Source organism: Bos grunniens, chromosome 17 (assembly GCF_055505025.1).
Source record: "Bos grunniens cultivar Pamir isolate PY7600 chromosome 17, Bosgru_T2T1.0, whole genome shotgun sequence".
NCBI classification, from domain to species: Eukaryota; Metazoa; Chordata; class Mammalia; order Artiodactyla; family Bovidae; genus Bos; species Bos grunniens.
Window position 1 is genome coordinate 65,552,703 of NC_141181.1, and position 24,762 is coordinate 65,577,464.

A 24,762-nucleotide genomic window follows, 5' to 3' on the forward strand; every position below is an offset into this window, starting at 1 on the left:
CAGAACCTTTCATTAACCGAGGCCTCTCCTCTGCCTCCCTCGCCTCTCACCCTGCGTTTAAGGCAGAGAGCGAAAGAGGTCAAAATAAACTATTCTCAGCAATGCTAAAGGTCATGACTCCTTACCGTGGGTGAATAATTCGTGGTTCAGTTAAACAAGGTTGGGCCTGGGGTCAGGGCAGTCAGCCTGGTGGCCCATTCCTTCAGCATGCCGAGGGGGGCTGAAGGTGAAGTTAGACCATCCAGGGACTGAATGCCAGCTTGTCCCTTCCTGCCCCTGTGACTCCCTCTCTCTGAGCCTCAGTTTACACATCTGTATATTGGGTATGTACAACCCAGTCCGATAGAATTTCCTGTTCTGTTCAGTAAGGTACCCAGCCTCCTGTGCTGGTTGAGTCCTTAAAATGGGACTGGTGTGACTGAGGCACTGAATTAAAAATTGCATTTAATTTAAATCAGTTGACATTTAAAGTTTAGTACTTATGTGGGAAAGTGCAGTGCAGGACCTACCTTGTAGGATTTGAAACTCAGGCAATCACTTTGCTTTTTGTTCTTGTTTGTTTGTTTGTTTTTAATATTTGTTTGGCCGCATCAGGTCTTAGTTGAGGCATGTGGGATCTTTGGTTGCAGCTTGTGAACTCTTGGTTGCAGCATGTGGGATCTAGCTCCCTGACCAGGGATCGAACCCTGGCCCCCTGCAGTGGGTGCACAGAGTCTTAGCCACTGGACCACCAGGGAAGCCCCTCACTTTGCTTTTTGAAACCTCAGTTTACCTATCTGTAGAATGGGGATAAAAATAGCATCAGCTCCAGAAGGTCACTGGAGAGATTAACAGCACCCAGCACTGCCGGGGTGGGAGGGGTCCAGGGTGAGGGCAGGGAATGGCATCATTTAAGCCAACAGCTGTTGGCTGCTGTGAGGATGAACTAGGTGGGATTGGGAGTGAGGCTGTCAGAGTTCGAATCCCGACTGCATCTCTTAGGCAAACTGCTAAACTTTCCTTGAGGCCTCCACTGTCCTCATCCATCTAATGGGCCTAATCACGCAGCCCAGCTCAGAAGATGGATTAAGTGGGGGAATTCATTTAGTGTGTTGTCTGGCGCAAAGTCAGTGCTCCATTCGTGTTAGTGATCTGACAATGATAATTATTAACACAGAGCTTTCCCAGGGCCCAGCTTCATAGGTCAGGACAAAGCAACTGAAGAAACTCAGGAAGGTTCATGGGGTTCTCTCACTGGCGGCTGGGCCAGGGGTATTTCTTCAGCTCCACGGAGGCCTCAGTTCCTGTGCCAGGAGCAGGGCCTGACTGTCGTGCCCCAAGGCTGGCAGAGCCGGGCCCTGACAGGTCCACAGGGGTGCTGGGAAGTTGGTCCCAGACGAGGAGGAGGAGGAGTCAGCTGCCTGAAGGGCATGGGAGGAGCGGTTATCATCCTGGGAAAGTCAGGAGAGGGCGTGTCAGCTGGCACCACAGGTTCATGGCCATGGGCAGTGCCCTGATGGTTATGGCTGGGGAGGGGTGGGACGGGGTGGGTGCAACAGCCAGGGATGGACCTGGGGCTGTTTACATCCCTGGGTTCAGTCTTGACGATTCTTTCAGGATTTTCATGTGCCTGGCTTCTCTTTGGGATCTACGTTCCTTGGCGCTGCCCTCTGATTTTAATCAAGGCTTGTGTAAATGACAGGCTCATATTGGACCTTAGGCCAGCGTTGCAAACAGTACCCACTTAGTCAGTCACACTTCCTTCCCCTGTCCCCAGCTGGGCACTGGGGTACGGTTTGAGAGTCAGGGTGGAGTGCCCTGAATCACTGTCTCCCTCAAATTCCTTCATCAGAGAGCTATCCCTTTAAGTCTAGGTTAAAACAAACAAAAAAATCCACCAACCTACCAGTCCCTCCAACAGGCTTCATGTTCTGTTTGTTTATTTGCTCATTATTTACCATGCATTTGCAGAAACCTGCTATGTATGTGCCAAGTATACTGATGGTGTTTTACACGCACCATCTCCTTTAATCCTCAGAATCCTTTGAGGTAAGTATCACTGAACTTAATTCACCCGTGAAGAAACCGAGCTTTCAGGGGTGAAGTGGCTTGTCAAAAGCACAACTGCATTCACTATGTTTACTTAGAAGACATTTGTCTACTTAGCCAATTTGTACCAAATTCTCTGTGTCCGTTAGGAACGCTTTTGCCTTCGTGTAACAGAAACTTTAACGAACAATGGCTTAAACAGTACATCATTACTTTTCACATAACAGTAACAACAACAAAAATCCAGAGGAGAATAGTTCAGTTAGTGCAGTGGCTCAGCTATGTCATTAAGGTCTTTTTCATGTCACTTAAAGTATCACTTGTGAGCCCGTGGTCCCAAAATGGTTGCCTTGGCTCCAGGCATCACATCTTTGTTCCAGGCAGGAAGATGGAGAGGAAGCACCAGAAGCTGCATTTGCCTGTTGTTGAATCCAATGCCATGTTCTTTCCACTTTCCCAGTGAATTCTAGCCTCAGGGGCCTTTTGCCATTTCCACATAACCCCTGTACCATCATTTTCTGTTCAAACTTTTCACTTTTCTGAAAGTTAACATTTTAAAAGAAATGTTATGAAAATCTGTATTATAAATAGCAAACCAGTGTCCTGTCTTAAATTGATAAATAGTTTAAAATAAAACAATTGTTTTAAATTGAAACCAACAGTAAAATTAAATATAGTGAAAATATAATTATATTTTAAAGTCCACTGCTGCAGCTGATGGTCTAAGCTTGGGGCTTTTTTGTCTTTCTTAAACTGGGGCGTATACTGTCTTTCAGTATACTAACAGGATAGCAGGTAGAATAGGTGTTAAAGTCATGGTGGCACCATGCAGAGACAGCCTCAGGACTTCATGGGAAGGCACCCTTGAGAATCAGAAAGGAAACAGTTTTCACAGGATGTCATTCACAAAAGCTTCGTGCTATACCTGGATATCAAGGCATCGTGTGTGTGTGTGTGTGTGTGTGTGTGTGTGTGTGTGTGTGTGTAAGCACGTGCATGCTTGCTCACGCGCTCAGGCACGTCCAGCTCTTTGCCACCCCATGGACTATATAGCCCGCCAGGCTCCTGTGCATGGGCATTGGCAGGCAGATTCTTTACCACCGAGCCTCCTGGTGGTAATATTTATTATATTATTTATTTATATTATATTATATATATATATAATAATTTATATTATATTATTTTATTTTATTTATATTTATATTTAATATATATGTATTTATAATAATTTATATATATAATATATAATATATATTATTATATAATTGTAATAGAAATTATATTATAATTAATATATATAATAATACCTCCTGGTGGTAATATTTATTATATTATTTATTTATATTATATATATATCATATATAATATATTATATTATATTTATATTAAATTTATATTTATAATAATTTATATTTATATAAATATAAATATTAATTTATATTTATATTTATATAAATATTTATATTTGTATAAATATAAATATAAACATATATTTAATATATATTATAATTATTTATATTATATTATATATAATATAATATGTAATAATATACATTATATTATATTATTTTATTTTATTATATTATCCTATTTATTTACCTCCTGGAAAGCCCTTCAGAGCACCCTAAGTGTTACCAAAGATCACCATGTGTCCCTCATGGACTGCCTTCCACCTCTGGGGAGCCCCATGCTCGCCTATTCTGCCTTGCGTCTGCCAGGCATCAGGTGGGTTCTGGAAAGGGGAACCCAGAGCCAGAGGGGTCTGTGTCCTGTGCCAGCTGGGGAGGGATCCTTAAATTTTGCCAGGGGAGACCCTCAGGCTTTGTCTCTGATGCAAGGCTTGATGATCAGGCAGATTGCCAAAGAAGGTCGGAAGACACTTCGGCTTAGGAAATCAGCATCGGCTTCCTGGAAGAGGTGTCCCTCCATCTGCCCTGAAATCACGGGTGGGATTTGGGCAAATGGAAATTTTGCTGTGGGGTAAAGGGTTCTCCACGGAGAATAAATAAGTGAAAAAGATACTCAGGTCATGGGAGCTCTTTGGGAATCTGGAAGTGTAGGCAGGGCCTATAATATAGATCAAATTGGTTAGTTTTGGCCTGTGTGTGGGTGGGTGGGTGCAGATGGTCTAGAATACCTTCCCCAAGGCAATGGACAGTGGGAGCCATTTATTTTGGAGCTGGGGGTGGGGGGCGGTGGGGGCTGGTGCGCGAGATGATCAGACCTTCCCAGGGTTTGAGTCTGAACTTAAGGCAGCTCTTGGGCCAAAATAGGCTAATTCCTCCAGGAATCTATCTGTGCTCGGAGAGAATTACGTATTTATTTTTCTGAAGGGCAATATGCACCTCTTCAGATCAGATCAGATAAAGAGAGCGCGCTTGATACTCACATTCTTGCACTGTGCATGTGTAGAGTTGAGCTCCGAGGTTCAATTGCCTCCGCTGTGAACGTCATTTCCGGGGTGGGGCTTCCTTCTCCCCACCTCTCCTAAGTGCGTTCAGGCCTCCCAGAGCTTTCCTGCCGGGCCTAGACTCATCTCTCCCTGTGACCCACCGGTTCTAATTGCGCTCGCAAATTTTACAGTCAAGTGTGTGATGGTCCGGCCGTAAATGAGAACCAGTAAAGATCCCAGTGATGGCACAGCCAGCCCCCCCAGGGCCCTGGTTTATTGCTCATTAGACATCTTTATTGGGTCTGCCCCAGGGCAGAGGTTAAGAACCCTGGCCTCCTAAGCTTTGAAGTGAGTCATCATGGAATGTTTTTTCCTTTGGTGTAAAGGTCCATTCTGCATATATCCAAAGCTCGGGGAAAAAAAAACAGCGGTGTACACCCTTGGAACCAGCCAGCCCACTTCTGGGCAACATTTATCTTGGGAAAGTTCATTGCATGTGAGTGTTCATTGCAGTGTTGGTTTTAACAGCCAGCGATTAGAAACAGCCTAGGGATACAATAGTGGGGGATGGTTTCCATGTAGTGATGAGATAGCCATGTAATGGAATACTACAAAGCATGAAAAACAGCTGTAGAAGTTATGCAGCTATTTGATGTGAAAGATGTTTATGATGTAATTTTGAAATTAAATGAAACAAGGCAAGCTCCTGAACAAATAGCACGGCATGCCCTGATTCCATTTTAGTTTTGAGAGTAAGTCCCCACTTTTATCGGAAATGGCCAGATTGATGGACATCAGATTGCTAATAATGGCTGTTGGCTCTGGGTGGTGGGATTTAGGATTATTAAAAACATTTTGCTCATCCATATTTTTGAGTTTTTTTGTAATTGTCACGTAGAGAGCCTGTAAAGATTTAATGAAGGCATGGGTGTCTGCCAGAAGTGTGAGAGCTTTAGGTAATTTAAAGAGGGGGATGTCATATCCTTGGGGGAGTGCAATCGGTCTCTCGGGACTGAGTTCTCCACAGTCTAGAGCAGCGACCACAAACTCTGTAAAGGGCCAGAGAGTAAATATTTAAGGCCTTGTGGACCGTATGGCCTCTGTGGCAGCCACTCAGGTTTCTCCTAATACCTTGGAAGAAGCCATCGATTACATGTAAATGAGAGGATGTGTCTGTATTCTAATAAAACTTTATTTACAAGAACAATCAGTGGGCCCGGATGTGGCCTGCAGACTGTAGTTTGCCCATCCTGGATCCAGAGAAAAACAAAGCAAAAAAAGCTGCTTGATTAATGGTTTGGGGTGAGTGCATAGCCAGTCCCAAAATAGCACAAATAGTAGGAAGGAACAGGCCAATGAAAGTTGAAAAGACGGATGTTTACATAGAGGCGTAAAGGTCACTTGTAACATTCTTTCTCCAAATCAGCAGTTGCACCTGGAGAAGGGGTGCTGGGGTGAAGCAGCTTAGATTATGCTCTGGAGTGTATAAGACGCCAATTAGCTCACACCAAAGGCTCTGAAAAGTCCTGCTTGGAAGGACATGAGTTTACACACATCAGCATTTCCCAAGCACTTTCTATAAACCACAGGATCCTCTGTGTGGGTGTGAATGTGTGCCACCCACATCTGGTGATCTGGGGCCAGTTGGGGGATAACCCTTACCTCAACCTGTTCCTGTGGATTGGAGTCTCAGATGCCCCAGCTCTTAACTCATTACAACTTGAAATTGACACAGAAGCCAAGGCCTTACTGATGAAGACAGTTCTTAACAAAAATCACACACATTCCAGTAAGACACTTAGCTCTCTACTTCTGTCAACACGGAATAAGAATTTTATTGAGTCCCCCAGCAGTCCTTTATTCAGCACCACTTCAGAAGGAATCGTGGGGGACCAAGGGGTGGAACAGGCAGCTCAGAATCCAGAGAGCTGGGCTGCAGTGTTGGGGGTAGAGGTGGGGCTGAGGTGATGAACCATGGACAGAGAAAAGTTGCATAATGCAGACCTGATAAGTCCTGGGGTTGAGCCAAGTGAGAATCGCAGAATCTGGCGGGGACTTGTCCAAGCCCTCATTGCGAGTTGGTGGAGGAACTGAGGCCAAAACTAGAGTGAGAGACATGTTGGATGATTCCATTTCTTTGAAATATCCAGAAATGGCAACTCTGTGGAGACAGAGAACAGAGCAGTGCTTGCCAGAGAATGGGGGCAGCGGGAGTGGGGGCGGTGACGAGGAAGGGGGGTGATGCTTAGCTTTTGGGTGTGGGGTTTCCTTCGCAGTGATGAAAGCGTTTTGGAACTAGCCAGTGGCAGTGGTTGCACAATGCCATGGATTTACTAAATGTCACTGCTCGCACACTTTGAAATGATGAATTTTATGTTATTATGTGGTTTCTACCATGGTATTCTTTAAAAAGTAGGATGACAGAATAATCCACTGTCCCAACATGGGCACTTTTGCGAATGATAATAGCTGCCCTTATGGGTGTTAAGTGTCCTTTACACTGTAACATCATAAAAAGCACCTGTTCTGGTTAAGCCCAGTGGACTTTGGAAGAAACCCTCCAGGCAGGCAGCCTGGATCAGGGTTACTCCCACCTCCCACGGCAGATCCGTTTGGTACGCCAGCTTCAGTTTCCTCACCAGTAACATGGGCTTCTGTTAGGGCCGCCCCCCTTTTTTTTTGGCCGCGCTGCAGGCAGGAACCTGCACTCCGTGCGGTGGAAGCGAGGTGCCTTAACTGCTGGACCACCGGAGAAGTCCCAGGACCTGCTTCTTTGTGTTGTTACGGAGATGCATGAGGTCATCTTCCTAAAGCACTTGGCACAGTTCCTGGCATCCAGTATGGTGCTTAATAAATAATATTTGTGTTTATCCTTGGCTTTTGAAAGCTCTGAAAGTGGGCAGGAAGGGAGCCTTGGTGCCTCTCCATCTTGAATCGATGGGGAGAACACAGCTCTGAGGGGGACTTCCGGTATTGAAGCCTAAAAAGAAATCTGCACAAACAACATGAATGGAAATAAGGAATCTCAAAATGAAAGGCAATTTATAAATATAGCAATTCCTCTCCAGGTCCCTGACACATTTTTATTTTTCATCTGTCCCTTTTCTCTTCCAGACCTTGACTATTTGTTCAAACAATCTTTACCATTGTCACAGCCTTGAATACAAAAAAATACCCCATCCGAGGACTTCCTGGTGGTCCAGTGGCTAAGACTCTACATTCCCGTTGCAGGGGGCCCGGATTTGATCCCTGGTCAGGGAACTAGATCCCACATGCTGCAGCTAAGAGTTCATATGCCGCAACCAAGACCTGGCGCGGCCAAAATAAGTAAATATTTTAAAAATGTTCCATCTGTCACCCTCTCTTCAATGGCATTCTCATAAGCTCTTCCCACTTTCCTACGCAGACTCCACCACCCCACCCCTCCAACTTTCACTTTCAGAAGATGCAGAATAGCCCCTTACATGTGGCCGAGAGGCGTTCACCTTTTGGGGAGAATGTGGATTATTTCTGAGTTTTTGCCATGACTTCCATGGCAACCATCTTTTCTGATCACAAACTCAGGCCATGTAGTATGAAAGGATTTTTGTGCCATTTGTGGGTAGGCTGGAAACCGGTGATCTCGTCTACCCGCTGACTTTGCAACTCTTTATAGAGATTTCAAATGACTTTTGAGTCCTACTGCTGCTGCTGCTAAGTCGCTTCAGTCGTGTCCGACTCTGTGCGACCCCATAGACGGCAGCCTACCAGGCTCCCCTGTCCCTGAGATTCTCCAGGCAAGAACACTGGAGTGGGTTGCCATTTCCTTCTCCAATGCATGAAAGTGAAAAGTGAAGTCGCTCAGTCGTGCCCGACTCTTAGCAACCCCATGGACTGCAGCCTACCAGGCTCCTCCGCCCATGGGGTTTTCCAGGCAAGAGTACTGGAGTGGGGTGCCGTTGCCTTCTCCTTTGAGTCCTGAGTGTTTTCAAATAAGGTCTATCACCCTAAATCTGGGATGTGTTCTTATTGCATATTGCAGCGGGATGGATAACACAGCAGAGGGCATTTTTGTGTATGTGATTTTGTCTTTCTTTAGATTCCTTCCGGAGAGTGCTTCCCCTATGGCTCAGTGGTACAGAATCCGCCCACAATGCAGGAGCCACAGAAGACACAGGTTCGATCTCTGGGTTGGAAAGATCCCCTGGGGGAGGAAATGGCAAATCACTCCAGTTTCTCTCCTGGGAAATCCCCTGGACAGAGAAGCCTGGTGGGCTACAGCTCCCGGGGTCTCAGCGTTGGGTACTACTGAGTGACTAAGCACGAGCGTGAGAGTCCTTTCACAGTACACATTTTTAGACTCGGGACGACCAAGTTAAAAATAAATGAATGTTTTTGGGGTGAGGTATATGTGGGGAAAACACTTGATTCATAGTCAGAAGATTTCAGCCGTAACATTCCCCCTCACTAGCTTGAGATCTGACTCATTTTCCACATCTGTAGAATGATGGTAATCCAGGGGAGAAGGCAGAAGGTGCAGAGTCACTGAGTCCTTGGCTCTTGATGGGATCTCCAAAAATAATAGCGGGAAGTGAATATTGCCACACGGCTTCTGTCACTTGCATTGTCCCCAGGAGCAGGTGAGCACGTCAGCTTCTCACACCCACACCTGCCCTGGATACTATTATTTCCTTCTCTCAGGCATGCTCTCCCTGGAGGTATTTTTTGCACACTGACCGCATGTCTGGTATGGTGCCAGACTCTGGGGATACAGCTGTGAACTGGACTCAGGACCCTCCTGGCCAGGAGCTCCCATTCTGGAGGCGGTTGCCACATGCAGGATCAGCGCTGGGCTAGGGAGGAGCTAGGAGAGTTGGATAGCAGAGCAGGGAGGCGGTACCTGAACCCACCCTGGGACATCAGGGAAGGCTTCCTGGAGGAGGTGGCTGGTGCTGAGGTTAGCCAGGCAGGAAATGGCAGTGTAGAAGCCTGAAGGCAAGGAAAAGCATAGTGGGTCTCGTGACCCACCTAGGGTTCATGTGCTGAAGAATGTGAGTGAGTGTGAGGGACAGACAGACAAAGGAGGAGCCGTCCGTCATGAGCCTGAAGCTGGGGAGGGTCCAGACCCTGCCGTGGGCCCCAGGGGAGTCTGATCTTCCTTCAGAGGGCAGTGGGGAGACCCACCCATGTGGGCCTTGAGCAGGGGAGTGGCATGATGAACCTGTGTACTAGAGAATCCCTCTGGTTGCTGCCAGAAGAACAGATTGGAGGAGGCGCCAGCAGAGAAAGTCGCTTACCTGACTGTCCATGTGTCTTGCTTGTCTATGTCATTTATGGTCTGTCCCCACCTTCATCATTCAGCTCCATGGGAACAGGGCTTTCTATATGTTTTGTTCTCTGCTGTATCCACAGAGCCTGACACATGGTGTGTGCGCATGCTAAGTCGCTTCAGCCACATACGACTCTTGCGACGCTATGGACTGTAAACTGCCAGGCTCTTCTGTCCATGGGATTCTCTAGGCAAGAATAATGGAGTGGGTTGCCGTTTCCTTCTCCAGGGGATGGGATTAAACTCGTGTCTTTTACATATCTCATGCATTGGCAGGCGAGCTCTTTATACCGGCTGAGTAGGTGCTCAGTACTTGTGTATTGGAATGAATGAATGAACTAGGGCCGCAGCCACGGGAGGGAGAGGAGGGTATGCACGCACTCCATTGACATTACACGTTGGTCCCTCTCCTACTGGGGTCTGTGAGTGGACCAAGTACCCGCGTTTATCACAGTCCTGCTCTCCTGGGGGCAACCCTTGCACGGGGTGCCACGCCGGATGGATTTGCAGATTTGGGAGGCCAGGTCACATTCCGGAAGATGCTGGGAGATGTCAGGACTGGCTCCCGGCCCTCAGCAGATGGTGGCATTCCCAGGAAAACGGCACCCAGAGCTGGCTGAGTGAATGACTGTGAGCTCTCGGATCAGATTTAGGGGTGTAATTATGAGAGATCAACAACAGCTGTTAGAATGAATCAACGCCTCCGAATCTGAGAGTGAAGCTGCCGAACAGTCCGGTTCTGAATGGAGGGGCTTCTCCTGCTCTGCCCCTTCAAGCTTCTGTCGGATCCCCTTGGAGCCTATGCGCTCCACGGCCGCGCCCCCAGCGTCCGATGCAGAGCCCGACTTAGAGAAGGAAGGTCAGAAGGGTGGAGGGATGAATGCTCTTGACCTGGGGCACCTGTCTCATTTCAGCCGCTGTTGGTGTTGGTGACTCAGCTCCCAGGAACATGGTTTTTCCCTGCGTAAAATTGCAGGAAATGGGAATCTCAAACCTTGCAGATCAATTCAGAGAGATCGAGCCTGTGGACTTGGCAGGTTCAGGGACGGCAGAGGTCCACCCGCCGCCCACAGATCCAACGTGTCCTGGTCCACCCTGGCCTCCTGACCTCCCAGAGCTGCCCGTCTATCCCTCTCCGAGCCAACCTCCACGTTGATTCGTAGAGAAAACCAGACACAGCTCATACCTCGTGTCCCTGCTTTCTCCAGGCTCTTGTTTACCTGACTCTGGCAACCGTGCTAATATATTTGAAAAGAGCGAGCCAGGCCACCCCAGGAAAAAAAAAATAGCATCTGTCTTCTGTGTGAGTGGGCTTCTGAAATGTTTTGGAAGAGACTAACATCTCTTAAATTAAGCATAACATATGTGATGCATTTAAAGCAAGATTTTAAAGCATGCATTTCAGTCAGTCTCCTTGTATTTTACAACAGGTTAAAGGAAAACCTGAGACTCATGGGTTTCTAGGTTTGGGAAAGACATCAAAATATTATTTAGCCATCCACTACGGTGGTTTAAAAGCTCTTTCCCCACCCCACCCCTACTGTGTTCAGTGATTGATTGATTCATTCATTGATTCGTTCCCGCAACCATATTTATAGATCAGGCATCTGCCTGGCATTTTAAATGGAAACTTGAGAGGGAGCCCAAGATAGAAAGGAAATTACGGATAACAGAGACACCCTTCTGGTTAAGAAGGAAGTGGACTAAGAATCTTTTATCTTGTTTTCCCCTGTTCCCTCCCCTGCAGTCTGGCCCCTGAAATGGGGTTCAGGGATCCCAAAGTTTCAGGCGACATTTATGAGCCATGGACCCTGCTTCAGCAACGATGCTCTCGGTGGTCCTTCCCAGGAAAAGCCGTACAGAGAAGCATCCGTTCATGCCACCTTCGGGCAGATGAGCGCCTGTGACAGTGTGGGGTTAATGCCATCACAGCAGGTGTCTGACAGTGGCCAGTCCCCGTCAGTGGGACCTGTCGGTGGGGGTGGGCCAGGCTGCCCAGCGGAGCTCTTCACAGCTCTTTGGTTCTGTCACTCAGTAGCATTTGACGCACGGCCACACCAGAGCTTGCCAGAGGAACTTGCTTACCTTATGTTCTAGACTGCTCAGTGCCACGAAACTCAGGACTCCTGCCCTTACTCAGAATCTTAGCAGCACCTGGGCAGCAGGGCCAGGAAGATAGCTCTTCATTTATTTATTCACTCAATAATGATGCGTTCAGTGCTCTTATCTGCCAGGCCACTGTGCTAGCTGCTGGGGTGTCCTCTGGGGACCTCCGTTGATATGAAGCGAGGGATCCTGCATTATGAAATATAACTGTGTATTTATGAGTCCTGCTGTGTGTCTGTGGGTCTCTGGACATGTAAGAGTACTGGGTTGGAGGCGGGCAGTGGTGTCTGAACTGTGACCTTGGCTGGGCCAGTGTCTGTGTGTAGCAACAGGAGCGTCTCAGAGAGCAGACACAGCATGTGCAAAGGCCCCAAGGAGGCGTGTGAGGACCTCCAAGTGCTGCTGAGCAGGACAGCCAGGGGCACCAGCTCCCGAGTTGGCCAGCTCCCGAGTGCTCATGAGTTACCTCCTCTAGGCCAGGGGAGTCTCCTGGGACCAGCACTCCCAACTCTAGGCAATCAATCTTCCTTTTTCTGTGTTCCCATGTCCCCCTTTATTTGCATGCGTGCTCAGTCACTCAGTGTCTCAGTCGTGTCTGACTCTTTGTGACCCCACGGACCATAGCCCACCAGGCTCCACTGTCCCTGGGATTCTCCAGGCAACAATACTGGAGTGGGTTGCCATTTCCTCCTCCAGGGGATCTTCCCCATCCAGGGATCGATCCCATGTATCTTTCAGCTGCTGCATTGGCTGGTGGATTCTTTACCATTGAGCCTCTTAGGAAGCCCCCTTTATTTATTTTAATTTTTTGGTTTATTTATTTTTGGCCACACCTTGCAGCACGCGGGATCTTAGTTCCCTGTCCAGGGATCAAACCTGTGTTCCCTTCTTTGGGAGCGTAGGATCTTAACCGCTGGGCCACCAGGGAAGCACTCCCCCCATGTCCCTCTTTATAAGCCATGTTTATTGCCCAGCATAGTTGCTTGTGTGTGTGTGTGTGTTTCTCACACAAGACTCAATTCCCTGAACAAAGGAGATATGTCTTATTCATCCTTCTGCACACAGTAGGTGCTCAATAAAACATATTTCAGAGGAACAGGGGCGGTTTTTATTGAGCGCCGACTGCGGACTCTGCACCCTTAATGCCTACATGTATCCACAAGGCGACAATACTGAAAAGCTGACAGGAGCGCTGAGTTTTACAAGCTGGCAGAGATGCCAGCGGGATGCGATTGGAGCTCAAAAGCTTTCGTGCTGTCTGTGCCCATATTTTTGCCAGAACCCCAGAACTGAGCCTGTCGCCCTGTGTCTCCCCAGAACTGCCTGAAACTCAGCCTGCCAGGACCAGCCTACCCCTGTTGCCCCCCACCCCCCACCCCACCCCTTGCCGGCTTCTGCCAGGCGAGTGTGCAGACAGTCCCGTTCATCCGCGATGAGACACGATACTGCTCGCTTTCTCCAGCAGTCACACGTCTGCAGCCAGGACCTTCCAGCTCGGGTAAGTGGGGCTCTTGTGGGTTCTGCCAGGGAATCTTCTCTCTGTCCCCTGAATATCCTGTTCTTGTCCCATGTCTCACATCTGTGTCCCGGAGGTCACGGGAGCTGGCTCTAATGACGAGCAGTCCTGGTTTGGGGCAGGACTCTGTGTGCCTGTGCACTCCGCCCCGGGTCACTGCCGACGGATTCCTCCCAGGTTGCTCTCGATTTTCTGGTTCTCTGTTTCCATCCCTCTCTTCTGCCTCTGACCCCATCTAGACGGTGTTCTCTGCATTGGGAAGAAGGAATCAGTTTAGCACCATCGAGCGTGTAGGGAAGAGAAAAGATAAAAATCTGTCCGCCTTTCTTTCCTGCAGGCTGCTGTGTGAGTCAGAGCCGGGGGCAGCAGTGTGGGGCCCCCCGAAGGGAAGCAGGAGGCTTGCGTTGAACTAAAACACCTTCTACTTTTAGCCCATCTAGACGAGGGGGCAGGATGGGGGCAGTTTTGTAGGGAAACAGCACTGGCATGAAGGTGGGGTTTTTAGGGTAGGGGACGCATCGAGAACAGCAAATCGTCTGGCAGTTTTTACAACCAGAAAGGAACAGGACGTTACTGTTAAAAGGGGAGAGTTGAACGGATCCAGGACTTGAGATCCAGTTTCAGCTGTGTGATGGTTGGCAAGTCGGACCACCTCTCTGGGCCCCATCCTTACAAAGGGAGATAAGGACAAGCCCTGCCTCTCAGGGTCTTTGGAGGATGGACCAGAGAGGTCTCCTGTCCTGAGAGAGCAGAGCTCATGGCTGGAGGAGCAAGGGGCTCGTGCCTGAGCCGTTGCAAAACAGGGGCTGATGATCACACCCCCATCTCGTAGGGTTGTAGGGAGGAGGATGTGATTCGTGAGACAGAGGGAGCCCTTGGCTTCCCTGAGGCCTGACTTGTGGCAACTCTCGTCCTTAGCTGATGATACTCTTCTTACTGAGACTCTGAAGGCAGTCAGCTTAAAATAGGTGTTCAGCTAAAAAGAACCCAAAGGCAAAAAAAAAAAAATAATAACAGCAGGTAGAATGGAAAATGAAGATGGCTTTTTTCTTTTTTGTAAGACTTCTGGAAAGACTGGGACGGGGAAAGATAAGGGACGGTCTGGGGAGCTGGAGTTCTGAGGCCTTTTGCCAACTCTGTGACCTTGGGAACACCGGCTTTGGGTGTCTGTATGAGCTGGCGCTGGTCACCTGCCCTCTCTGTGCTTGGTCCTGAAGAGGGTGAGGATCAGCCTGACGTGCGCAGGCTCTGAAATGGGAAAATACTGCGAGGGGCAGGGACAAGAATGTCACCAGGGCTTACCCTGGGAGCCTGCGGTGTGCGTCTGGAGTCTGACCCAGGTTCGAAGCCCAACTTTGCCTCTTTTGTTCTCTGAGTGACTTCAGGTCAGTTACTCGGCCTCTCTCCACTGGTTTCCATATCTGTACAGCTGAGAGCATCGTTCGTTACCCTGAAAGCTGGCCTTGAGATTAAACGAGTTGGGAAAGTCCAAGTGAACACTGGCATGGTTCGGGCAGCCTTTGAGCTGGAATGAACTTCAGAGTCAGGCCTTTTAGTCCACTGACCTTGCCCAGAGCTGAGAGGTGCAGGCCACTGGCCCAGGCTTGCCCGGTGGTCAGTGGAGAGCTCTAGTCCAGACCCGGGGCTCCGGTCTCTTGATCTTCATCCATCTCCATCTCCCCCTCAAATCTCTCTGTTTCAACCCAGACACTGACTGAATCTTAAATTTACTTTAAAAATTTTTTTTAGTGGTTGCCTCTCCGTTTCTGACGTGCTTCTTCCCCATGGAGCCACAACCGTAACCATGGCGACGCGGGTGGAGGTCGGCTCCATAAGTTCCCTGACGGGGGTGCCAGGCCTGGGCGAGCTCTCCAAGGAGGAGGCCCTGACGCGGACCTACTTCCGCCAGGCTGGCGATGCCCCGGGGCCCCCCTCAGCACTGCTCTTGGAAGGAAAAAGCCCCCTCAGGAGCCCAGTCCGCCTGCTTCCTCTGCCAAGACTCGCCCCCAAACCCTTCTCCAAGGAGAAGGCCGCGGACGTGACACCCCTGTGGCCCAGCCTGGCCAGGCCGTCTCCCGCCGGGGGGCTCTCCCAGGACGTGGCCTCAGGGCGTCTGAACGAGAAGATGCCGGGCCTGGCGGGGCAGGAGGCGGGGAGTGGGGACCGCCCGAGAAACGTGTCTCTGTTCCCTAAGGCCGCCATATCACAGCCCATGCCAAACCCCGTGATCTTCGAAAGCACCAAAGCCGGCCCCGCTCTGGGGAAGGGGGCTTGCGAGGCCAATGCAGGCATGTCTCAGGGACCCGCTTCCGCCCCCCGTCCTGAGGTGGCCGCCAAGCCTGCCCCGCCAGCCCGAAAGCCCGTGGGGAGCCTCCCCCGGCCAGCCTCCCTGCCTCAGGACTCCAGGACGGTGGCTACCCCAGAGGATACCGGCCCAAAGGAGCCTCTGTCAAAGGCCAGCAGCGTGGAGGACGCGGGAGGCACCGCCCTGGAGCCACCCAGGCCTCGCCCGAAGAGAAGGCCTGTGTCGGCCATCTTCACCGAGTCCATTCAGACTCCGAAGCCAGGCCCCGGTGGGGTGGCCGCGGTGGGGAAGCTGCCCCCAACCCCTCCCGAGAAGACGTGGGTGAGGAGGCCCAGGCCTCTGTCTGTGGACCTCACGGCCCGGTTCGAGAGCAGAGAGGCCTTGGCGAGGAAGGTGGCAGATGAGGCCACAGCAGGGCCCACCGCCCAGCAGCGGGGACCCGAGAGGCCGGACCCAGAACCCAGGGTGGACAGGGAGTGTCTGGTCAAAGCAGAGGCACCTCCACACGACCCGGATTCCGATTTCCTGCAGGTGGCCCAGAAGATCCAGGAACGGAAAGAGAGGCTGCTGTTGAAGCAGGGGGAGATAGGCAGCCTCAGAACCGCAGGGGGCCCGGCCAGGGTCACCCCCACCAGTGCCCAGGGTCTCGGGGAGGAGAAAGCCAAGCTGGACAAGGAGCCAGAGAAGGCAGCCAAGGACCCCCAGTCCCCTCTGCCCAGGCCTGGAAAAGGCCAAGACATGGCTGAGGTCAGGAGCAGAGAGGCTGCTGGAGAGACCCGGGTCGGGGGAGAGCAAACCCCCCGGGGCGGCGTGAAGAATCGCATTGGCCTGTTTGGGGAGGAGGGCGCCTCGGCCTTGGCAGCGGGGTTTGAGTCCCCACCAGCCACCCCTGAGTCCCCAGCCATCCCGCCGGAGCCAGAGAAAGCGGGCGTGAGTGTCCAGGAGCGGATCAAAGGCTGGGCCACCGAGAGCTCGGAAGCAAAGCCGGAGCTCAGGAGGAGGGTGGTCCAGACACGGCCACTGTCAGCGGACCTGACCAAACTGTAAGTGGGAATACCCCACGGGTTTCCCCCAGGCTCCAAGAGCCCCAGCCCCTCACCAGAGATCCCCCTCCACGAGGTGGAAGGAGACTGCAGGGCACCAGGCTCTGTACTGGGCACACTTGGTACCCCAGCCCTGAGAGAAAGTGGCAGTAGCCCCCATTTCTCAGATCAGGAGGCTGAAGTGTGGAGGATGGCACCGCTTCACTGTGCGTGCCAGCGGCAGGGCCAGTGACTTGAGCGGGTCGCTTTCCCCACCTTGAGCCTCGGTTTCTTCATCTCGTAAAGGGAAATGATGTTAAGGCCTGCATTAAAGGATTAAGGCCAAGACTCAAATACCGCTGGAGATCGCTCAGCCCAAGAGAGCCCTCGACACACTGTATTTATTAATAGTCCCAAATGATAGGATGAATCCTGTTGGTTAATGATAATTTTCTAAGCAGGGCCTGGCCCCTGACATCTCTTCCTCCTTTGTTTTTCCGCAAGTGGCTTCTCGGCTAAGATAGGGAGATGCCACCAGGGTGTGTCGCCAGCTCATTAGTGGCACGCACGCCACCAACTTAGTTTGTCAGCAATTGAGCTTCCAGGGGGCGGGAGCTCTGGGCAGACTGCCCTCCCGGCCCTGGGAACCAGGGCGACCAGCTCGGCCAGAGCTGCGACCACTGGCTGTCAGCATTTAGAATGACCTGGAAAAAAAAAAAATATCGATGCCTGACCCCCACCCCCAGAGACTCTGATTCAGCAGATCTGGAGAGGGCTTCTCATCTTGGTTTTTCAGAGTCTCCAAAGTAATTTTCATGTGCAGCCAGGCTCGAGGACCCCTGAATTCGGGCAACAGAGAAAGAGGGGAGCTCCCTGGCCACTCAGTGGTTAGGACCCAGCACTTTTGCCAGGTTCAGTCCCTAGTCAGGAAGCTAAAATCCCGCCAACTACACGGTGTGACAAAATAATAAAACCAGGGAACAGAGGAAGGGGCACCACGTCAGGGCCTCACGCACCTCCCCTCCCTGAGTCTCCCGCCCCCCAGTCCCTCAGGTTATTCCCATCTGACAGGTAGGGAAACCGAGGCTCTGGGTTTAGAAACAACTCCTGCACAGCCTCACGAGTCCCTGGAGCCAGCCCTTGGACTGCTGCCCGTGGGTCAAGTTCAAGACGTTTGATTTGTCTCACCTCCCTCTTCTCTGCAGGCCCCCAACCCTGAACTAATCTTTCAGCCTCTGCTCCAGAGAACTCGGCAGAGATGGGGAAAAGTCTAGCTCCAACTCCCCTTTCTCTCGTTTCCCCTTTACAGCTGGGAAACAGGCCCAGAGAGTGATCAAGACTGGGCCAAGGTCACCCAGAAGCAAAGGCAAGCCTGTTCCCTGACACATTCCCTGACCGCCCACTGCCCCCGAGTCCCGCGGTCGGTCTGCAGTGGGGCTGCTGGCTGTTGTGGGGTTGCAGCCATTAATTATCACTCCTGGGGCATCTTCGCTCCTCTCTCTACACCCTCATGTAGCTATTAGGGCCTTGGGTAGCCTCTTATCTGACCTACAAAAGATGATAGGGAGGCGTTAATTATCCCCGTTTTATAGATGAAGAGACAGAGGCTCAGGTGAGGTCACGAGCCTGAGCCAAGCTCCCTCAGTGGGGAGGCAGGAAGGAGAGCTGGCACGAACACCCAGGCCCCTTCCCCCGAGCCCAGGGCTGCCGCCACCCCAGTGATGCTGTGCTTAAGGTAGGCTCTCTCCCTCCTGGGCCCGAGAGGTTTGGCGACTGGAAAGGACACGACCCATCTTGGAGGAAATGGGGCAGGGTTGCTCTGATGACCTCAGTGCTCTTCACCCCTGGGTTCCTGAACTGGTTACGGGGTGTGGGCTGGAGGGAGTCCCAGCTTCTGGCCGTGCACAAGTAACTTGGGTCTCTTGCGACAGGTTTTCCAGTGCAGCTTCAAGCAACGAAGTCAGATACGAAAAGTGTTTGGAGCTGAGCGGTGAGCTTCCCAGAGAACCAAGAGAAAAGGTAAGAAGCCGCTTGGCACGTCCTTTTTTTCTCCCAGTGGGTAGTGATACTTACTGGAAAAGGGGCTTTTACAATCTCGAAGATCCAGGAAAGACTCAGAAACCTCTCATGGACTATAAGACATTTTTTTTTTTCCTTTCATGTTGGGACTTTTAAAGTCCCTTCCGGTATGATAGACTGTGATACTCTGCTCTGTGTGTGTGTGTGTGTGTGTGTGTGTGTGTGTGTTAGTCACTCAGTCGTGTCCAACTCTTTGTGACGCCACGGACTGCAGCCTTACCAGGCTCCTCTGCCCATGGGATTCTCCAGGCAAGAGTACTGGAGTGGGTTGCCATTTCCTTCTCCAGGGGATCTTCCTGACCCAGGGATCGAACTTGAGTCTGCTGCATTGAAGGCAGGTTCTTTACCATCTGAGCCATGAGGGATGCCCCATGATTTGCTGTTCCTTGGTGTTGCATACTGTTTGCAAACATAATTGTCAGGCATAAATTTTTGTCTGTGCAAACAGGAGGATATGGCTTTCCTGTGTAAGAATGTCTGCTTTTTTGAGAAATTAATGAAGATTTTGAAATGTTGGGACTTCCCTGGTGGTCCAATGGCTAAGACTCCCAGCTCCCAATGCAGAGGGCCCAAGTCCCTGGTCAGGGAACTAGATCCCACATGCTGCAACTAAGACCTGGTGCAGCCAAATGAAATTTTTTTAAATGCTAATATAGGATTTCGCTGGAGAAGGCAATGGCAACCGACTCCAGTATTCTTGCCTGGAGAATCCCATGGACGGAGGAGCCTGGTAGGCTACAGTCCATGGGGTCGCTAAGACTCGGACACGACTGAGCGACTTCACTTTCACGCATTGGAGAAGGAAATAGCAACACACTCCAGTATTCTTGCCTGGAGAATCCCAGGGACAGAGGAGCCTATTGGGCTGCTGTCTATGGGGTTGCACAGAGTCGGACACGACTGACGTGACTTAGCAGCAGCAGCAGTAGCAGAGGCTTTCACTGGTGGCTCAGTGGTAAAGAATCGACCTGCCGATGCAGGAGACATTCAATCCGTGATCCAGGGAAATCCCACATGCCTTGGAGCAACTGAGACCATGCACTGTGAGTATTGAGTCTGTGCTCTAAAGCTCATACTCCGAGACAAGAGAAGCCACCACAGTGAGAAGCCCGTGTGCCACAGAGAGCAGCCCCCGCTCGCCAAAACTAGAGAAAAGCCTGCATAGCAAGGAAGACCCAGCACAGCCAAAAATAAATAAATAAAAATCAAAAAACGTTAATAGAAACCCCCTCAACTCCCCCCCCACCATTATGGCCCCAGCTCCTTTCCTCACCCCCTCATTTGTCAGCTAGGAAAAGGAGAAAAAAATCACCAGCAATTAAATTGCTTAGAAAGTATTTTCGGTTAGTCTATTTAATTTTTTAAAAAAAATCTCACAAAATAACTGCTGGGTTTCATGGGTTTGTGATTGCTGCTTTCTGAAATTTCAAGTTTTTCTTTTATTTATTTACTTATTTTTAATTGGAGGATAATTGCTTTACAAGGTGTGTTGGTTTCTGCCATACATCAGTATGAATTAGCCTTAAGTATATCCACAGGTCCCCTCCCTCTTGACCCTCCCTCCTGCCCCGTCCTGCCCCTCTAGGTTGTCACAGAGCCCTGGTTTGAGCTCAGTTTGTTCTTGAACAGCTTTATTGAGGTATAACAGACATAGAGTGAACTGGACATATTTAAAGTGTAAAAGCAGATGAACTGTGACTTCTGTGTACATCTGTCAAGCCGTCATTACCATAAAGACAGAGGACATTTCCAGCACCTGCAAGTTTCTTCTTTGTAATTCCCCCCCAGCTGCCCCCTCCTCCCCCAAAGCAACTACCAATCTGCTTTTAGTCACTATAGATTCATTTGCATTTTCTAGATTTTAATATAAATGGAACCAATGCTCTTTTTTATTTTTTTTTGGTCAGATTGATTGATATCTCTTCTCCACTGTTTATCTACATGTATATATGTATATACATGCACACACCCCTACAGTTTTTTTAAACAGTATTTTATTATAAATACATAGTTCCTCCTTCTGCTTTTCTTCCATCAACACAACAGCGTTTTAAGTGTCCTTAGATCTTAGGACATTGGGAGCCACCCCCTCTCTGTAGGTCCAAGTGCCTGTGTGGTAGTCAGCTGTTAGCATATATCAAAATTTATTTAGCCCTTCAGATGAGCATCTAGGCTCTTCTGTTTCACTGGCAGTTCTGTATGAACTTTCTTGTTCAGGTAGGCTTGTGCACGTGGGCAAAGCAGGGATTCTGGGAGGAAACCGGCTGGATGAAAGGAAATGAGTATCTTAAAGTGACGGCAGACGCACTGAATGGCTCAAGAGCGGTGCCCGTTTGTCTGCTCGCCAGCGGGGGCGAGAGTGCCTGTTTTCCCTCACTGGCTGTGTTCAGTCTGTAAGACTGGATGGCTTCTCACTGCTGTGATTTCAGTCACCTCACCTCTTCCTTTCCATTTCAAATCCTTTGACCTATATTGGATTGTTTCGGTACTTCCCTGGCAGCCCAATGGGGAAGACTTCACCTCCCAGTGCAAGGGATGCTGGTTTGATCCCTGGCCAGGAGGGCTGAGATCCATACTCTAAATAACCTAAACCATAAAACAGAAGCAGCATAGTAACAAATTCAATAAAGACTTAAAAAATGGTCCACATAAAAAAAAAAAAAAACTTCATTGAATTTGTTATAATGTTGTAGCAAACTTTTACAAATAAATATTAAAAAATTTTTTTAATCTTTAAATAAATGGATTGTTTCTTTTTGTTTGTTTTCCCAGCCAAAGGACAGGCATGGCGTGGAAGGAACATCTGTCACAAGAAGCCCCTGGAAGCCTGGCCTCCCCAGGGAGAAACCCAGACAGACAGAGCGGAAAGACAGTTTTGACCGTGTCCCCGGCGGCGCTCGGGGTGAAAGCGCGGTGGGCGCCCGGAGCCCTTCCGAGGGCACCCCGGATGATGATGGAAGCTTCCAGACCGTATGGGCCACGGTGTTCGAGAATCACGTGGAGAAGCATACCATCACCGCCCCCTCGGGACGCAGTCCCTGGGCCACGACCCCCGCGGACCTGGCCAACGTCTCGGAGCCCAGATCCAGATTCCTTGGACCCAGAAGCTCTTTCCCGCAAACCACAGCCCTAAAGCGAGAGTGGCTGGAAGATCCCGACCTGGAGCGAGGCGGAGGGACTGCCTTCTCCAGCGGTGAGCCCAGACAGCATCGCGTGTCCTCCCTGCTGGGAAGGCACCCTGGGAGCGAAAAGGGCAGCCATCACCCCTTCCTCAAGCTCCCGGAGAGCGCCCCCGCGCCCGAGAGGGTTGAGCCCAGGTACGACGTCGTGCATGCCGTCGGGGAGCGCGCGCACAGCGAGGCCGTCCTCACGGCGCCCGAGGAAAAGGCCCTGACTCTCCGCAGCAGCCGGTCTCGGCCCCTGCCCTCCCAGGAGGTCACCCATGCCATGACTCCCGCCGACCCCAAGTGCAGGCCGGAGGGCCAGGTGGGGTCCGTCCAAAGGGCCAGTTTGATCTGGGAAGCCCGAGGGACCCGTGAGGTCAGCGGGCCAAAGCCCGAGTTCCACCGAGAGCCTAAGGACACGCATGGAGGCAGTTGCCCGTCACCCAGATGGACAGGCGGGGTGGCCGTGAGCTGGCACAAAGCCGCCGTGGGGCTCAGCGAAGGGAGAGGCACAGAGCCGAGCCCCGAGGCCGCCTCTGCGAGGACTACCCTGGAGGCCCAGCACCCGGGAACCGAAGGAGCCGGAATCCAGCCGGGGGAGAGGGCTCCGCCCCGGGGGGCGCCTCCAGAGCCTCTTCCCAGGGCCAGGGATGAAGCCGATGATTCTCGAGTGCAGCTTCAGGCGGACGTGCCGGGGCAGACGGGGCCCCTGGCCATGGCTGGCAGCCAAGAGCCCGAAGCCAGGAGGCGGAGGGTGAGCCCTGGCGACCAGAGGCTGGACAGATGGAGGCGGCGGACCCTGCCCCATGACGTGAAGTTCGATGAGTTCAGCCTCCTGCCCCCAGAGCACTCGTCCAGGGCGGAGCCAAGAGGGGACCACCTGAGCCCCACGGCCCCGGGTGCCTTAGGAAAGCCCCAGCTACTCCCGGGTCGGGAGGGGACCCGGCAGGGGAGCCCAGGTACGTCACTGGACTGGGTTCTTCCTGCAGCAAAGCAGGGGTCGCCTGTAGAACCCAAGGCGACTTTTTTTGCTGTGACCTATCAGATCCCCGACACTCAGAAAGCCAAGAACGTGGTTAGGCCGGGGCCTGAAAACTGGACAGAACCTTCTAGAAAAGCAGCCCCACCCCTATCCCCTCTTTCTTACACCCCTACCTCGGTTCCTCTGAACCGTGAAGAGCTGCTGGAGACTGTGGGCGGTAAAAACCGGGCCCTGGGCAGAGAACGCGAGCACACAAGCTTTCCAAAGCCGACAGAGCATCCGGCGTCTCTCGGGGACGGGATTCTGGGTTCCCCCGGTGAGAGGATCTCCGACGCCGATGCCGTGTGGGTTCGTCGGGGCCCGGAAGGCGGCGGTGGTTTTCAGAACGGCTGGAAGGACAGCGGGAACAAGACGTCCCCTGGCGGCGCTCCCCAAACACCCCCGGCTTTCAGAAGTCCCCCGAAAGCCAGCGAGCTCCTGGGCCGAAGGAAGACGGAAGCGGTCAGTGAGACGTTCCCAGGTAAAGCCAAGGCCGGCTACAGGTCCAGCGTCCTCGATATCGATGCGCTGATGGCCGAGTATCAGAGGCCGCCAGCCGGAAGCCCGCGGGAGGCTCAGGAGTGGATGGCGGGTTCACCCGCAGAGCTCAGGGGCTCGGACCCCGAGAGGCCCGGGCCACAAGATGAGGCGGATCAGAGACGGAGGAGCCTAAAGGAGCGCCCGGAAGCCGAGGCTCCCCAGAGACAGGCCAGTTTTGCCGAAACCAGCCCTGGTTCCACTCCTGGCTCCGGCAAGTACCTGGCAGAGACGCCGGGGGCAGCCACGCACAAGGTCAGCTCTCCCCTCTGGGGCGCGCCTCACTCGGCTCCTCCTGAAAAGAATCCAGGGGCCTCTTCGGGTCCTGCCGCCGGCCCCCGGAAAAAAGGCTCGGGGATCCCTGAGGATGAGAAGAAGACCGTTGTTAGTAAACATCACAGCGCGAAGTGCCAGCATCCCTCGGCTGAGTCAAAGCCTGCCACTGCCTGGGTTGATCCAGGCGGTGGGGCCAGTGTGCAGCCCAGGTCGTCCCCCGCCGACCAGAGGAAAGGGACCCCGAGGAAACCCCCGGGGAGGGGCGAGGAGAGCGGTGTGGTCCCGTGGGCCGACCACCTGCGGGACTTGGGAAGGTCACCGCTGGATGTCAAGAGGGCCTATTCGGAGAAAGGCCCGCCTCTCAAAATCCGAGAGGGCCTGTCCATCATGCAGGAAGCCAGAGAGAGAAGGCAGGAGCAGCCCAAAGGGAGGCCCAGTCTCCCCAGGGAGAGTGCGGAGGCTAGAGACACCAAGACGGGGCTCTGTCGGCAGGAATCGGGGAATCGAGACAGTCAAAAGGTGAGTACGAAGGCTGTTGCAGTTTTCTCAAATGCCGGTGAAACACGCAGGCCAGAGGCCTCAAACTCAGGACCTGCGCGGGCCTGGTGGGCCTGGGGATGAGTGGAGTCAGGCGGGGCATGAGGAGCGGGCCTGGTGGGCCTGGAGATGAGTGGAGTCAGGCTGGGCATGAGGTGCTAGGGAGTGGTAGGGCTTGTGGCTAATGGACTGCTCAGCCGTCTCTGAAGGGGGCAACCTTTGCACAGTCCCAGCTGGCTCTCAACAAGTGGGGAGAGGGGTCCTGAGATGGCAGATCTGATTTATCAAGAGAATTTGAAAGATCCACATTTTGGCCAGTAGTCCCCTCCCCCGTCATGAAATGGGGACAATGCATTAAAAAAAAGAAATGCTGTTTTGTTCAAACAAAACTTGTCTGCCAGCTCTGTGTACAGCCGTGGGGTTATCAGTTTGAAACCCCTGTCCTAGAATGATGACACTAGGTATCCTTTA

At 51.7% G+C, this 24,762-nt stretch overlaps 1 protein-coding gene and 1 long non-coding RNA gene across 5 annotated transcripts in view; one reads left to right on the plus strand and one right to left on the minus strand.

Annotated features, from left to right (window-relative positions):
- KIAA1671 (KIAA1671 ortholog) overlaps nucleotides 1-24,762 on the plus strand; it is a 185,324-nt gene that overhangs the window by 36,622 nt on the left and 123,940 nt on the right. For all 4 annotated transcript variants that reach the window (XM_086346037.1, XM_086346035.1, XM_086346038.1 and 1 more), the window contains 4 exons: nucleotides 13,152-13,332; nucleotides 15,100-16,698; nucleotides 18,609-18,696; nucleotides 21,529-24,273. In XM_086346037.1, the coding sequence (XP_086202163.1) occupies nucleotides 15,155-16,698; nucleotides 18,609-18,696; nucleotides 21,529-24,273 (4,377 nt within the window). In that variant the 5' untranslated portion in view covers nucleotides 13,152-13,332; nucleotides 15,100-15,154. The remainder of the gene's footprint in view (nucleotides 1-13,151; nucleotides 13,333-15,099; nucleotides 16,699-18,608; nucleotides 18,697-21,528; nucleotides 24,274-24,762) is intronic.
- LOC147355669 (uncharacterized) lies at nucleotides 1,891-4,486 on the minus strand. Its single transcript, XR_015144025.1, has 2 exons — nucleotides 4,418-4,486; nucleotides 1,891-2,567 (listed from the first exon to the last, which is right to left on the minus strand). It is a non-coding gene; the product is annotated as an uncharacterized LOC147355669 (long non-coding RNA).